This window comes from Lepidochelys kempii, chromosome 3 (assembly GCF_965140265.1).
Source record: "Lepidochelys kempii isolate rLepKem1 chromosome 3, rLepKem1.hap2, whole genome shotgun sequence".
NCBI classification, from domain to species: Eukaryota; Metazoa; Chordata; order Testudines; family Cheloniidae; genus Lepidochelys; species Lepidochelys kempii.
This window is the reverse complement of record NC_133258.1, coordinates 6,991,609-7,006,147: the sequence shown is the minus strand read 5'-3', so window position 1 is coordinate 7,006,147 and position 14,539 is coordinate 6,991,609. Positions and strand designations below refer to the sequence as shown.

General features: G+C 47.4%; 1 protein-coding gene across 3 annotated transcripts; it reads right to left on the bottom strand.

The window, feature by feature from the left end:
- Nucleotides 1–444: 444 nt before the first annotated feature.
- On the bottom strand, nt 445–9,257 carry LOC140908463 (serine/threonine-protein kinase PDIK1L-like). 3 transcript variants are annotated; one of them, XM_073335610.1, is made up of 5 exons: nt 9,209–9,257; nt 6,912–7,540; nt 5,485–5,701; nt 2,792–3,038; nt 445–1,031 (listed from the first exon to the last, which is right to left on the bottom strand). In XM_073335610.1, exons 2-4 carry the CDS (start codon nt 7,455–7,457, stop codon nt 2,809–2,811), a joined length of 993 nt encoding a protein of 330 aa, XP_073191711.1. In that variant the 5' UTR covers nt 7,458–7,540; nt 9,209–9,257; the 3' UTR covers nt 445–1,031; nt 2,792–2,808. The 3 variants fall into 3 exon arrangements, with proteins under 3 accessions (XP_073191711.1, XP_073191712.1, XP_073191710.1); XM_073335611.1 differs by lacking the exon at nt 9,209–9,257 and adding an exon at nt 9,128–9,149; XM_073335609.1 differs by lacking the exon at nt 9,209–9,257 and having other exon boundaries at nt 6,912–7,823.
- Between the last annotated feature and the right edge of the window lie 5,282 nt (nt 9,258–14,539).

The following is a 14,539-nucleotide window of genomic DNA, read 5'->3' as shown; positions in this document are numbered from 1 at the left end:
TCTCCCAACATGCCTGTGTGTTGGCAAGGTCTCCTGTATGGCATAGGCATACATTGAGACAAAAGGAGGTAGTCTCTTCTCTCTTCCTCTGACAATACATTCCTGTCCCATAAAATCAGTTGTGTCTAAAGATACTGTAGCCCACCTCCAAACCACAAGTTAAAATAGAGCATAGGGCGAGAAGAGAATTGGAAGGAAAACCAAGGCTACTTAGTTACCTTCCTTGAACTAAGGGCTTTTAGAAAGAGTTAAAATATCAATCCCACAGGTGTTAACTATTTTCAGACAGGTTGAGTCCCTATTTACCTACCAGTACTCCCGTTCAGTCCTTTTCATTTCCCATGTCAGAATAGCTGGGACAAACAGCTAACACAGCAGGCAGCTTCAGGCTCTAAACTACTTAAAGTGATAGTGATGCATACATTCCAATAACAATTTGGCATATTAAAAGTCTTTGTATTTATTCTAAGAATGCATTTCTGTTAATCTAAGCAAGAATATTCACAAACTACTGTGATGAAAATACATTCTGTTTCTGCTAGAAAGTTTTTGGATAAATATTAGATTAGATTACACCATGCCAACTCTTTCAAAAACAGCCACCATTTAGTTACCTGCCAAGTCCCACGGAATGAAGGAATTACAAGGAAAGCTCTAATTAAACACTGTACAAGACAATCCCCATCCGCTGTACCAAGAACAGGTTATGCTGGAATTGACTCTTCGGAGCATGGCCACTGAGTTGATAAGGCTGGCTGCCCCAGTCACCAACATCCTTCTTCCCTATTATACAAGTGAAGGGTCAGTCTGCAATACTCCATTTAAAAAAATTGGGCAATCTATATAAGACTTGCGTATTAAAATTACTATACAAATAAATAATTGTTCCTTTACATACAACCATTGGGGTAAATGGGAAGCAGTCAAGATTTATTCTGACCAGTCTCCCTCAGAGTCAAACCATTAATCCAAGGAGAATTCAGAGGTATTGGTCAGGATGCTTGTGTGATGGTAACAGAAGAATACAGGACCTGTGGAAGAAGCCAGTCAGAATCAAAGACCTCATCACCACACCTCTCAGTAAGATTTTAATTAGACTAGCATTTCAAGGAACAAGAACCCTTATTTCAAATTACATGTTAGCAGGTAGATTCAGTTTTTAGTTTGCAGTTAGTGGTTTGAGACCAATTCCTAGGGTACAACTTTCTACATAGCTAAGCCACCACTGTACTGGTTCAACAGAGGTCAAAAATTGAACAAGCATCAAGTGAGCTACCCTGTCTCCTGAGAGGAGACTGCTGAAGCAGGTGACTGAGACAGCCACTTAGGGCTTTGTGGGGGAATTTGCACTGCCCTTCCTGCTGTACCTGCAATTCAGAGAGGACTTCAGTCTCCAGATTTACTGTTAAAACACTGCAACCACCACGGAAACATCATCAGTTTCACAATCTTCTACAGCATCCTTTGTGCTCTTCTACTCCATTAGCTTAAGAATTCACAGTCAAATGACAGTAAACAATCTAACACTGATCTGATCGTTAGTGTACTGCTGGGCATGACAGTGCCTTAGACCACAAGTTTCAGGCTGGTGTCACTTGCTTCTCAGGCTGGTATGAGCTAGAGGTGCCAGAAAGACATTCCCAGCTCCAGGAAGGAAAAAAAACTGTACTTATTAGCAACCCTTACAGACAACTGTGCTTCTGCCTGGTGGGTTTGGGAGAGCCCAGTATTCTTCAGGAAGAAAGCTGGGGTTTTCCATCACTGAGGAAAGGATGCAAGAGACCCCTTTGGGGGCAAAAGAAAGGTGATTGATAGTCTTATAAAGTTTGGTATCATCTCTATTGCAGCTAATTTCAACTAATGTTTCTGCAGTCCACCATGGAGAACAGTCTTATAGCAGACTTAAAAATAGATGCAACAATTAGAAAATTACAGTGAATTAATGTAATTTGCAACAGAATGAAGTGTTTTGGTCACTACCCTATTAACGGCGTACTGCTTCCTCATTACAATGTACAAAACATTTGACAGGAAGAATTTCTGAAATCTGTGCTGTACACACTTGAAGTTTTAAAGCTGATACTGTCTAGTCTCAAAAACAAAACAAAACAAAGGACACACAATAACATGCAATGACCAGGGCCAAAATTTTCCAAGTGTGAGCACAAAGTCAGACCTAATAAGCAGCATTATTTTCATAGGGGCCCAGGAAGGGCACAGGGACACATTCTAGGAGATTCTATTTCAGGACTGAGGCCTGTTTGTAAAAGCAGTTTGAGGCAGGAACCCCACCTTTCTCTGGGTACAGCACCTTACCTAGTACAACACAACTCCCAATCTGATAGGGCTCTTGGCATTAACATAACAGTCAACTTTTCATTACATAACCTGACTCACATTTTTCTAACATGCAAGAGTGCCAAACACCACCTTTTAAGGTGAATCCACACGTAGAAAATATGTGGTAACTCACAGTAACGAATGTGTGCAAAACCCATTACAGGTGCTTATTAGGGATAAACAGCTTAATTTGACACTGGTTTCTTATCTCCAGTTCTATTACCTATAAGTGTGCTGAGCAGTTACCACTCATGGGGCCATACAATATACTGAACCCAAAATATTCCTTCTATAGAGCAGCTATCCTGACAGCGAAGGGTGCAATCAAACTGAAAGAAACCAAGCAATGAATCTAGGGAACTGCTGTTAGATTTAAAGAACTTAGGCCAATCAGGTCAGTATCAAAAACTAGGATTGCAAGTTTGAAATGAGAAGCCCAGTAGACACCAACCTGATCACCCCATGCTGCTATGAGCGTTGGCGCTTTTTGCCATAAGAGATTCTCCTGATTCGAATTTCTAGTTGGAAGGCATCCAGTCTTTCCTTTGGGTTAAAAGTTAACATGTCATGCAGAAGTCTGCAAAGATCGTCTGGCATGGACTTCTTGTTCTTCAGAGGAATTTGCAGTTCCATGTTGGGATTCTCCAGCAGCGCCTCCCCAACAGGAATAAGCTGCTTGTCTTGACAGATGTAGGTTCCTGGGCATAGTTTGGAAAGAGGGAGAAGTCAGATTGGGGAAAAGGAGAATTCTCACAAGAATAAGTTCATCCACAGCACACGTCCATCTGACAAGCAACACAAGATTAGTAAAAGATCACAGCATGTGAAACCCAACTTCAGAGGCTACTGCCAAGATAAGTGTTGTAAGATATCAGCCCCAGAAGAAGTTCAATACCAAAACAGGAACCCTCAAGTTTGTCACATCCCCATTTCAGCACAAGTGTGCATCAAGCAGAGGGGGAAACAGAAACACACTTTTAAATTTAGCCTGCACAGGACATTGCGTGTGATCCCTATAACCATTTGACAGAGAAAAAAGCCTGTTGCAAAGAGCTTCCCCTACTCCATTCTTTCAATTAATTTTACTGCATCAGTAGAACTGGAAGCTCTAAGAAAGACAAAGGCAGGTTGTGTTTGGTTCAGATGACTTAGAAAAAAGTTAACTAAGAAAATAGTGATTCAGTTATTTAAGTCAAACAATTTTTTATATTAAATGACAGTATGTTCCATTTACATTTATCCAGACTGCTGGATACAGCTTCTCCTCAGCAAAATTAAGGAACAGAAATGTAAATAAAATCACTGGTCAAAATAGATTAGCTGGGTTCCAAAGAGACAGCAAAGAAAGCTCTGCTCAGCCAAGCTGCTCTGCCCTTGCTGCAAGCACGGAATAAGTGACCGATGTGCATATGGAGGTTAGCCAGGCAAGTCTCTTATCTCAAGTTGGCGGATGGCTATTGAATAAACTTTAATAAAGTCTGTTCGTGCCTTGGTCTCAGACCCAGAATATTTACTATTTTTCTAGCCAAGAACTAAAACATTTTTTGCTGTTTGGCATTTTGAAAAGGAACTCTCTCAGTTCTTAATTCCATGATGTTTTGAAAACTTAAAGCAGCAGCTCAGTAAAAGGAACCTCTCTCTGAATGCCTTTATTGTGACTTGAAATTATGTCAGACATTTAAAAAAATGTGTACGTTTTGTATATTGGGCTTCCTTGCGTATGAGTTGAGATGCCTCTGATTAGTATGCTCATATGAAAGATTGTCATTCTGTTCTTTCAAGGTGGATTTTCTATTGCAATAGATATTCCTAGAATCACAGACCATCCATCGCTATAGAATCTTGTTCAGCCAGACACAGCACTAAGGATGACCTCAACATCCCTTCCAGCTTTATAACCGATTTTCTTACGTGGCCTTTAAATATACCATCACTATCAGCAGGACAAAATGTACCAACTGTAGATCAGCCCAAGGAAAGATAGGTTTACAGCAGGGGTAACAAGGTAGGGCAGCAGTTCTCAAACTGGGGGGTGCAGATTGTATTCGGGGGCGGGAGGGCATGAGAAGCTTTAGGGGATGGGGGGGAACCCCAATCTTACTATGCACATTTTACCCCCAGCAGTGAATAACTAGCAAAGCTGATTCCTCCAGACATATCAGGTCCTCAGATGGTGCTGTGCATTTTGATGGATATCTGTTAAGCTTGCCTAGCATTATACAAATTGCCATTTGTAGGTTAATCCATTTGCACATTTAAGTGTCAGCATGGACCACAATTGCAGCTTTGCTTTTGCTCTTATTACAATGGATCGTTGGCTCATTTGTGCACCAGAAAAAAACAACTCAACTGAAAAACAAAGACACCAAAACTCATTCAAGTGAAGCATATATTGGTATATGTACTTGTGTAGCTGGAGGTGGACGCATAAACCACTACAAACACAAAGAAGGGGGGGGCGTGATCAAATCAGTTTGAAAACCACTGGAAAAGCATACATGGTTATAACGCTGCTGAATCTTGAGTGTGGATATACTGAAAATGCTTCACTAATGGAATTTAACTCTTGAGTTTCAGTATTTCCTTTTGAATATGTTTGGGGGTTTTGTTTTGGAGTTCTTTGGTTGGTTGATTAAAGTTCATTGGAGCTAGTCCCATTTCTGCTGAGCACCTGTTGATCTCCCAACCCCCTATCCTCAATGGATGGCCCAAGCCAGATGACAAGTTTTCTTCTCCTAGCCGTTTATGTCACAAAAGTTTTTTTGTAAATGGAAAAGCAGTAGAGATCACAAAAGTCTAACAGAGCTTTCAGACAAAAGTAAAATTAAGATAATGTGCTCTATAACATGTTGCTCCTAGGACTTAAAGAATGGGGAGTCCCACAGAGAAAGCAACATGAGGAAAGGGGTAGGGAGAAAGGGGAAGATGGCTTTACGGATTTCTGACAATACCTCTGGTGGTAACATGGAGAAATGTTGACCGACTCCAGAGGAAGCCATATCCAATACTATGACAGGAAAAAGGGTGGTGATGTGACTATACCTGGGAAAAGGATCCTCATGGCTTAGAGGATTGCTGGGGATAGGGTAGGAGAATGATCTGTAAATTAGGGCTCATTGCTGGCTGTACAGCAATTACTCTCACCCAGCAATTCCTTCTCAGAGTCTCCATCCCTGAAGGTAATCCTCTCTACCATAGCCCAGAAAATGATCCCGAGGGCAAAGATATCAGCTTTGGCAGTATAGCGACCTTCCCACACTTCTGGTGCCATGTAGAAGTTTGACCCACAGGCTGATGAGAAACAATGCTGGTTCACATTCACTTTCCCCTGGCATATCTTACTCAAGCCAAAGTCTGCTACCTATATACGAAAAGAGAAGAGATTAGAAGGTCACCATTATTACCTATAACATTGTACTGTGCATACAGGCATGAACAGAACAGCAGTTGAGCAGGTTATTGAGTGCTCTGAACCCTATTGTATTCACTATTATCTGTATTGAATAACAAAACTTCAGTTTGATTGTCCTTTGGCTGTTCCAAAGGTGAAAGCATATGCCAGTACTGATCTGGAGGGCCAAGACATGGATTACCCACAAGGGACAGACCTACCATCCTCTAGGTTAACTACTGGAACTCCCATGGAATTGGGAGTTTAGGAGTAAACTGTGAGTTGACTTCCTTGCCACTAAGCTGCTCTTCCCACTGAATTGTTACAAAGACAGACTTGTTTTTAGTCTGTCACTGTAAGGAAGAGAATTAGTCAGTCTTCATTTTAACCATAAAGACACATGACTGGAGCCCAGTTGAAGCAAGAGACAAGAAAACCTCTTGCTTCCAAAACAGCAAGCAGTGCTAGAGGCTACAATATTGTAAGTGTTGACAAGTGTATAAGGACTGTAGGTCCACAAATAAGGGAAGGGAAGATGCTGTATAAACCTTTGAAGACCTTATTCTCGATATCTTCATGCTTCCTTCCCATACCCCCCAAGGACAAATTAACCTGTTCCAGAAAGCAGGAACTATAGTACGATTAGTTGCAATTGGTTAGTGCAGAGTGTATTTAAAATGTCCCTCTCTGCCAGCAATTTTACCCTCTACAATTTAGCATGGCAACCCTCTAGTCTCAGTGGTACCAAGTCTAGCCCCAATAGGTCCTGGACCCAGCAGAGTGATTGCACTGAAATCACAGGTGCCCTGCTGCTTTCAGTGACAAAATATTCCACCACTGATCAGGAACACAGTGGCTAGGTAGTGATTTAAAACTGAATTAGCCCTAAATTGTTCCTCTTAAGGGAATGTCTTGTGCGTGAAAGATGCTACAGAAATGCTCTCAGGATTCCCGGAAGAGTCCAAAAGGCAACTGACTGACCCACATCCTCACCAAAATCCTCTTTTGAGACTCATACAAGTGACTTGCCCATCCTTTTCTAAAAGTTCAAAGGGAAGGAAACAAATGAAGAAACTGAATATTACAATGTTACCCAAGTGACCAACTCAGTGCAAGTAATGCAATTGGCATAACACTTCACCCACATATTGAGCAGCAGCAAGAAGGATTACCCTCTTACCTTTACTAAAGGACCTCCAGGGCTATGGGAAATAAGAATATTATCCGACTTCAGGTCTCTGTGCACAATCTGATTTCTGTGCAAGAAAGCAACAGCACTGCTCAGCTGCTGCATGAAGCTATTATTCAGCTGTGAATCTGGAGTGCGAGACAGCAAAAAATCATTCATGTTTCCACCATCACAGAACTCCATCACAAACCACACAAAACAGGCAGACTTGGGGTCCATGCATCTCCGCCCTTTCAGACAGGTCTCAATCAGCAGCAGATGACTGTCGGATTTCCTGTACTGGCGGCTGATTGGCTGAAAGACTTGACCACTCTGCAAGACACACTCTTCTAACTGGATCACATTCTCATGTTGGCTCTGGACACTTTGCAGGGCCCAGAACTCTTGCAAAGCCAGTTCCACATTTTCAGGTACATTACAATGCATCCTTTTCACTGCCACTTTGTTTCTGGTTTGCCTGACAACTGCCTCGTAAACTACCCCATAGCTCCCTCGGCCCACTTCCCTTACAATGCTGTACTTAGCTTCTGCAGCCATATCTTTTTGTGGCCCAATGGGCAACAGACAAAAAAGACCTTTGAAGTCATAACACTCCTCAGACTTTCACCTGCAGGAAAATCCTGAAATAGAAAGACAAGAAAAGTTTGGTAAAAATCTGACAGCTGACCCCCCAGTGCTTCATGTGCTTCTGTTTGATGCTTTATTTTAGTGCTCTATATTTTATTGTGTGTTGCTTGGAACATAGAAACCTGTTGCATAGGGATTGGTAGCAACAGTGGGATTTTAAGGAAGAAATCGAGCATGGAGACAGCTTTCAAGAATCACTGTTCAGCACAGTCCTGCTGCAGAGTTTGCTATAACCACTGCAAAATGGCACTGTACAGAATTAAACTGCTGCATCAACAGGGAACACAACAAACAATGTTTGGTAAAGAGAAAGGTGAGCTTCCCAGTGGAGAGCGTACCTCGCAACTAGGGGAGAAAAGGAGGAAGACATGACCTGAACAGCAGCTTCTAGACAAAGCCGGTTTGCCAACACTAGTCTCTCCAAAGGTGCTGAACAGACAGGAACTCTAATTCAGCCCTACCCCACCTCACAACAGCACCAACCCCCACTGCCCACATCTGCAGTCCCAAATCCCAGTCCCTCGCTGACGAGCCACATACACCCACTGTATCATCATCCCAGTGCCAGCTCTCCCCTCCCCCGCAACATTGTCCTGACTCCCAACCCCAGAAGTCCCCGCAACCCTCTTCATCTTCCAACCACCCCAGCCCCTCATCACCTTCCCACAGTCCAGCCCCACCACGGCCCAGCCATCACCACATCCTGCCCCCACCCCCGACCCCTCACCCTCCCCACGGCCCAGCCATCACCACATCCTCCCCCCCCGACCCCTCACCCTCCCCACGGCCCAGCCATCACCACATGCCCCCCCCCGACCCCTCACCCTCCCCATGACCCAGCCATCACCACATCCTGCCCCCACCCCCTCACCCTCTCCACGGCCCAGCCATCACCACAACCTCCACCCCCCGACCCCTCACCCTCCCCACGGCCCAGCCATCACCACAACCTCCCCCCCCCCCGACCCCTCACCCTCCCCACGGCCCAGCCATCACCACAACCTCCCCCCCCCCCGACCCCTCACCCTCCCCACGGCCCAGCCATCACCACATCCTCCCCCCCCCCGACCCCTCACCCTCCCCACGGCCCAGCCATCACCACATCCTGCCCCCACCCCCGACCCCTCACCCTCCCCACGGCCCAGCCATCACCACAACCTCCCCCCCCCCCGACCCCTCACCCTCCCCACGGCCCAGCCATCACCACAACCTCCCCCCCCCCCGACCCCTCACCCTCCCCACGGCCCAGCCATCACCACAACCTCCCCCCCCCCCGACCCCTCACCCTCCCCACGGCCCAGCCATCACCACATCCTCCCCCCCCCGACCCCTCACCCTCCCCACGACCCAGCCATCACCACATCCTCCCCCCCCCGACCCCTCACCCTCCCCACGGCCCAGCCATCACCACATCCTGCCCCCACCCCCGACCCCTCACCCTCCCCACGGCCCAGCCATCACCCTGCTCCGCATCCTGCCCCCTCACCCACCAACGGCCCAGCCCCCACCGCCGCAGCTCCCCACCACCCCAGCCTCCGGCACACTGGGGCGAAGGCTGCTCAGGGCCGCGGGGTCCTCACCCCCCGCGCCTGCTTGGCTCCCCTCAGGCCGGGGAAAAGAGCCGGCTCTGCCGCAGCGGTTACCGCCCCGCGCGGACCTACCCGGCCGGTGCCCGCCGCACTTCCCGCCACCGCCACGCGGCACAGCCCATTGGCCCGCGCCAGCCAACCAGCGAGGAGGGGCTGGAGCCTCGGGCGCACGCACACCAACCAGCAGCCGGAGGGGGCGGAGCCGCAGTCACGCACCCGCCAACCAGCGAACACTTGGGCTCGCCCCCTCAGCGTGGGTCCCTCACAGCACAGCCCCGCCTCTACTGCGCCTGCGCTCTGAAGACCGACTGGGACGCGTGCTGAAGCGCGGGTGGCACGGAAACTCCAAATCCCAGCATCCCTTGCGCAAAAATGAGCCCTGACTGCTCCTAGATAGGACCAATGCCTGCTGGGAATCGTGGTCTCAACAAACTACAGAGGCCTACGGCTAGAGTCAATGGAACGCATTGCAGGCTGGGGCCTGTAGTCTCTGTAGACTACCGCCCATCTCCTGTGCAGTTGGGGCATTGGTGGGCTGGAAGCTGCCAAAACCCTCCCCTCCCCCCACCCCGCGGTGAGACCCACCATCTCCCCCTAGGGCTGACCACTGTCTGCATCCTGTAGCGGACCCTCACACTGGGACCTCCCTCTTCCCCCAGCCACTCAGTGAAACAACAGGTCGCAATGCCCCTTCTCTGGGGCACGCCCCATGAGACAGGACCTGCCAACCCCCCCAACACCCACCCACACACACTCCAGGCCACCCTGTACCCTGGAAGCCCCACACTACTCAACTCCTGTCACTGCTGCTGTGACCCCCGCCCCCCATCTCGTCCTCTTCCCACCCACCCTCAAAGCTCTGCCTTGCCCTGATTTGCCTTCCTCCCGTTTCAGAGCATCGACACTCGACAACTCAGCTCTGGCTGGCCTCTTTGCTCCCCATACTCATTTCCCCTTCTCTGCCCAACGCACCCAACCCCTTTGTCTCGTCCTCCTGCTCTCTTCCATGACCTCTTCATGCCTCCACAATATACTCCTTCAGTTCCCTTCTTACAAGGCCCCTTCCCTCCAATCTGACACAGCCCAGCCCTCCCATCAACCAAGGATTTGTATGTCCTATTATAGCAAAAAAACCATGGCCCTCACAAGGACTATGTCATAATTTAACTGCTTGTTCACACTACTTTCATAGCCCCCTTCCCTACATTCCTGTGTGGTCTGTGTAGATTGTAAAATCTTCATGTCCGGGATCATAGTGCTTTTGACATCATGTTTTAATTTGCCTGAGGGTATCCCCTGTAGACAGCAAATTTGCAACCATGAAATTATGCCATTCGAAGAGAACCAATTTTACTAGTGATATTAAGAGCTTCAACTAACAGCTAGCATTTCTCCAAGATCTTACTACCTACACATTAATTTAAATAAAACTTGTAAAACTATATCTAATAATACCATTTGGTGACTCCCAATATCTGTTACTAGACCTATGTCTTTTTTCATGTCTGTAAAGCACTTAGGACTAGATCCACAAAGGGATTTAGGTGCCTAACTGCTACTTTAGGTATCTGAATCCAAAACTTAGAATTTCAGAACCTCTTCTCAGCTGCCGCTTAATCCTGTAGGCACTTAAATTTCTGCCACTGCACATAGATTCCTAGATACTAAGGTCAGAAGGGACCATTATGATCATCTAGTCTGACCTCCTGCACAATGCAGGCCACAGAATCTCATCCATCCACTCCTGCAATAAACCTCTCACCTATGTCTGAACTATTGAAATCCTCAAATCATGGTTTAAAGACGTCAAGGTGCAGAGAATCCTCCAGCAAGTGACCCGTGCCCCATGCTACAGAGGCAGGCAAAAAACCCCCAGGGCCTCTTCCAATCTGCCCTGGAGGAAAATTCCTTCCTGACCCCAAACATGGCGATCAGCTGAAGCATATGGGCAAGATTCACCAGCCAGATACCCAGGAAAGAATTCTCTGTAGTAACTCAGATCCCACCCCATCTAACATTCCATCACAGGCCAGTGGGCCTATTTACCATGAATAGTTAAAGATCAATTAATTGCCAAAATCATGTTATCCCATCATACCATCTACTCCATAAACGTATTGAGTTTAATCTTGAAGCCAGATAGGTCTTTTGCCCCCACTGCTTCCCTTGGAAGGCTATTCCAGAACTTTTCTCCTCTGATGGTTAGAAACCTTGGTCTAATTTCAAGTCTAAACTCCCCGATGGCCAGTTTATATCCATTTGTTCTTGTATCCACATTGGTACTGAGCTTAAATAATTCCTCTCCCTCTCCAGTATTTATCCCTCTGATATATTTATAGAGAGCAATCATATCTCCCCTCAACCTTCTTTTGGTTAGGCTAAACAAGCCAAGCTCCTTGAGTCTCCTTTCAAAAGACAGGTTTTCCATTCCTCGGCTCATCCTAGTAGCCGTTCTCTGTACCTGTTCCAGTTTGAATTCATTCTTCTTAAACATAGGAGACCAGAACTGCACACAGTATTCCATATGAGGTCTCACCAGTGCCTTAAAAATACTAAGGTTGCAAAGTAAAGTACTCAAAAGTTAGGAAACACCAGAATTAAGGTTACCTGTGCATTTGCATTCGAACCCAAGCTCGCTGAGTGCTAGTCCAGTGCCTTATCCACGGGAGGATCCTTCCATCTCACAATACCCACATTAGTGACCTTCAAGCTTGAGTAACACTTACAGTGCTACTCCTGGGGGAATTCTGTGCCACTGTGCAATGCAGAATTTTGCAGACATTAATGTGCGCGCAGAATTTCCTTTCCCCCACAGAAATGGGCTGCAGTGCAGCTGGCCACCACTAGGGGCCACTGGATCCGGCAAAGCCCAGCTCGCATATAGAAGACACTGCCGGGGGGATGGGGAGGAAGCTAGAGGGGTCCCAGCAGCTGCAGTTGCCAACATGCCCTGAGGGAAGGAGATGGCGGTGCAGAGGAAACTCCACACAAGCCTGGGACCCAGCATCAGGCTGCTTCTCCCTCTGTATCCTTGCCCTCTGAGGGGTAGAGGGGTGGGTGTCTGGGCTGGGAGGAGCCACGGCTGGGCTCTGGTGGGGGGAGGGTGTGGGTATCTGGACCGTGGTTGGGCTCTGGGAGGGAGGTGTACGGGTATCTGGGCTGGGAAGGCCCCACGGCTGGGTTCTGGGCAGGGTAGGGGATTTGGGTGTATTGGCTGGGGGGAGGGATTGTGGGTGTCTGGTCCCCCAGCGGGGCTCTGAGAGGCAGAGAGCAGAGAAACAGGAATTGGGGTTTCTTTAATGCTCTACTCCTGGGGGAATTTTTTTGTGTCTGTATTGTTACAGACATACTTGCTGATAGGTATTTTGAAATAAATTATCAAAATATTTGAAACTGGCACGATTATGTAGTGTTATTTTGACAAATAAAATTGGCACAATTTTGCAGAATTTTAAAATATTATGCACAAAGTATTTTTTTTGGCACAGAAGTCTGCCAGGAGTACAATGCAATCTAAGTTTAATCACAAGGAAACACAAGTAAATTGCTGCCAGGAACAATGCTGCACTGGTGCCAGGTGAGGAACTAGATAATCTGATAATCGAACTAGAGACTCCAGTTGGTCTTTTTCTTTTCAAGGCTGGAGCAAGGCCTGGGACCTGGTCTACTATGACTTACTTTTTTGGTCATTTAGCAGTTTGCATTTCCTCCCATAGAAAGTCCCTAGTCACTGGCTTTGGCTGCCCAGCAACTGAGAATCAAACAAAACCATAATGTCAAAAGGAGGGGGGAAAGTTAGGATAATGCCCCCTTCTTTCTTTGTCAGTGTCTGGCTGCCTCTTTGTTACACACACAGAGAATATGGTTGGTGTAATAAGCGTGTGACACAAAGGAGAGTCACATTCTTACTGCAGTTGCTTTGCTGCATCCACATTTCGCTGGCCACTGGATAAACCATGGAACCTTTTTACTCTGCAATTTTTTTTTCCTTTTAAACCCTAATGATAAAACCTGACCATAAACTAATTGCTGCCTCAGCAGATGGGCTGCAGAATAAAGGGGATTGGTTCATGCACTGAACAGAAGACATGCTAGGAAGATAAGCTTTTCACATGGGAGAGGTGAGCATATTGATTAGCTGAAGAGCAACTAAATGATGGCCGGCATTTGGGGAAGTTGAAAAGCAATGACCCGTGGAAAAGAACGAGCTGGCAGTTATTGGCCAGGTAGGAATCTTTCAGCAGTTCAGCCTACGCCTTGAGACAATCTAAGCAGATGTAACCCACCCTGCTTGGGCTGACATCAAGGGTTGAACACAGGACCTCTAGCGCGAAAACCATGAGCACTGTTTGAGCTAAAGGTGCTGCTTTGCCTCCTGGTTGCACTAGACTCATCAGACTCATCTTTGGCCAGCCACCAGAGGAAAACAAAGACGTCTCCACTCTGCGACTGCGGGATGCATAGGTACAGCATCTAGATAATTCCTTCTAGGAGTTCTGTTCTGACGTGACTGTGCTGATGAAGGGTGTTGGACTCACAACCTTGGAGACTGAAATCTTCTCTTTATCCCCTACTGTGGTGGTGGCCTGTGCAGAATATAGGATGGCGCAAAAATGATCTGCCTAACTCACTCTTAGCTTCACCACTTGACAGTAATGCAGCCGTCCCAAGCTGCATCAATACCACCTTTGAAACGCCCCACATTGTCACATATTAACATGACCATGTATGTTTATTTTCTAATATTTTCTAGATCTGTTATTTTCTCATCAGCTTCTGCCTCTCCATAACTAACACCTTGCCTACCAGACCGCTGTCCTGTGGTCGTTCTGTCTGCCATGGTATCCTTTTCTAGAACAGGATGCCTTAGATCACAGGTCCCCAAACAATGGGGTGTGCCCTCCTAGGGGGGCATGGAGGAATATTTGGGGGTGGGGGTTGCGGTGGGAGGCGGGGAGAGAGCACCACCCATCCCCTCTGCTCCAGCCACGCCCCCAGCTGTGGACCCAGCTCCTGGCCCACTCCCAGCTTTGGCCTCCGACCACAGCCCAGCAGCGGCTCCGTACCCGGCCCAAGCCCCGGTCTCAGCCTCAGGCCCTGGCCACGGCTCCATTTCTGGCCCAGACCCACCCCCAGCTGTTGCCCCAGCCTCCGCTCCCTTACCTCTGTCTGAGTCTCTCCTTGCCCTCCCCCAGGAGCCACAGCCCTGCTCCCAGCCCCAGCGCTAGGCGGGGGAGGTGCAGACAGGAGTAGGGGGGATGCGACACTGAAAAGTTTGGGGACCACTGCCTTAGATGTTTAGCTACCATGGTGATAGGTGCTTTAGAAATGTAGGTAAGTTTCACTGATGTCAAAAAGCCAGCCGTTTGGGAAGGATGACATTTTAAAATGGGGCAATTATCT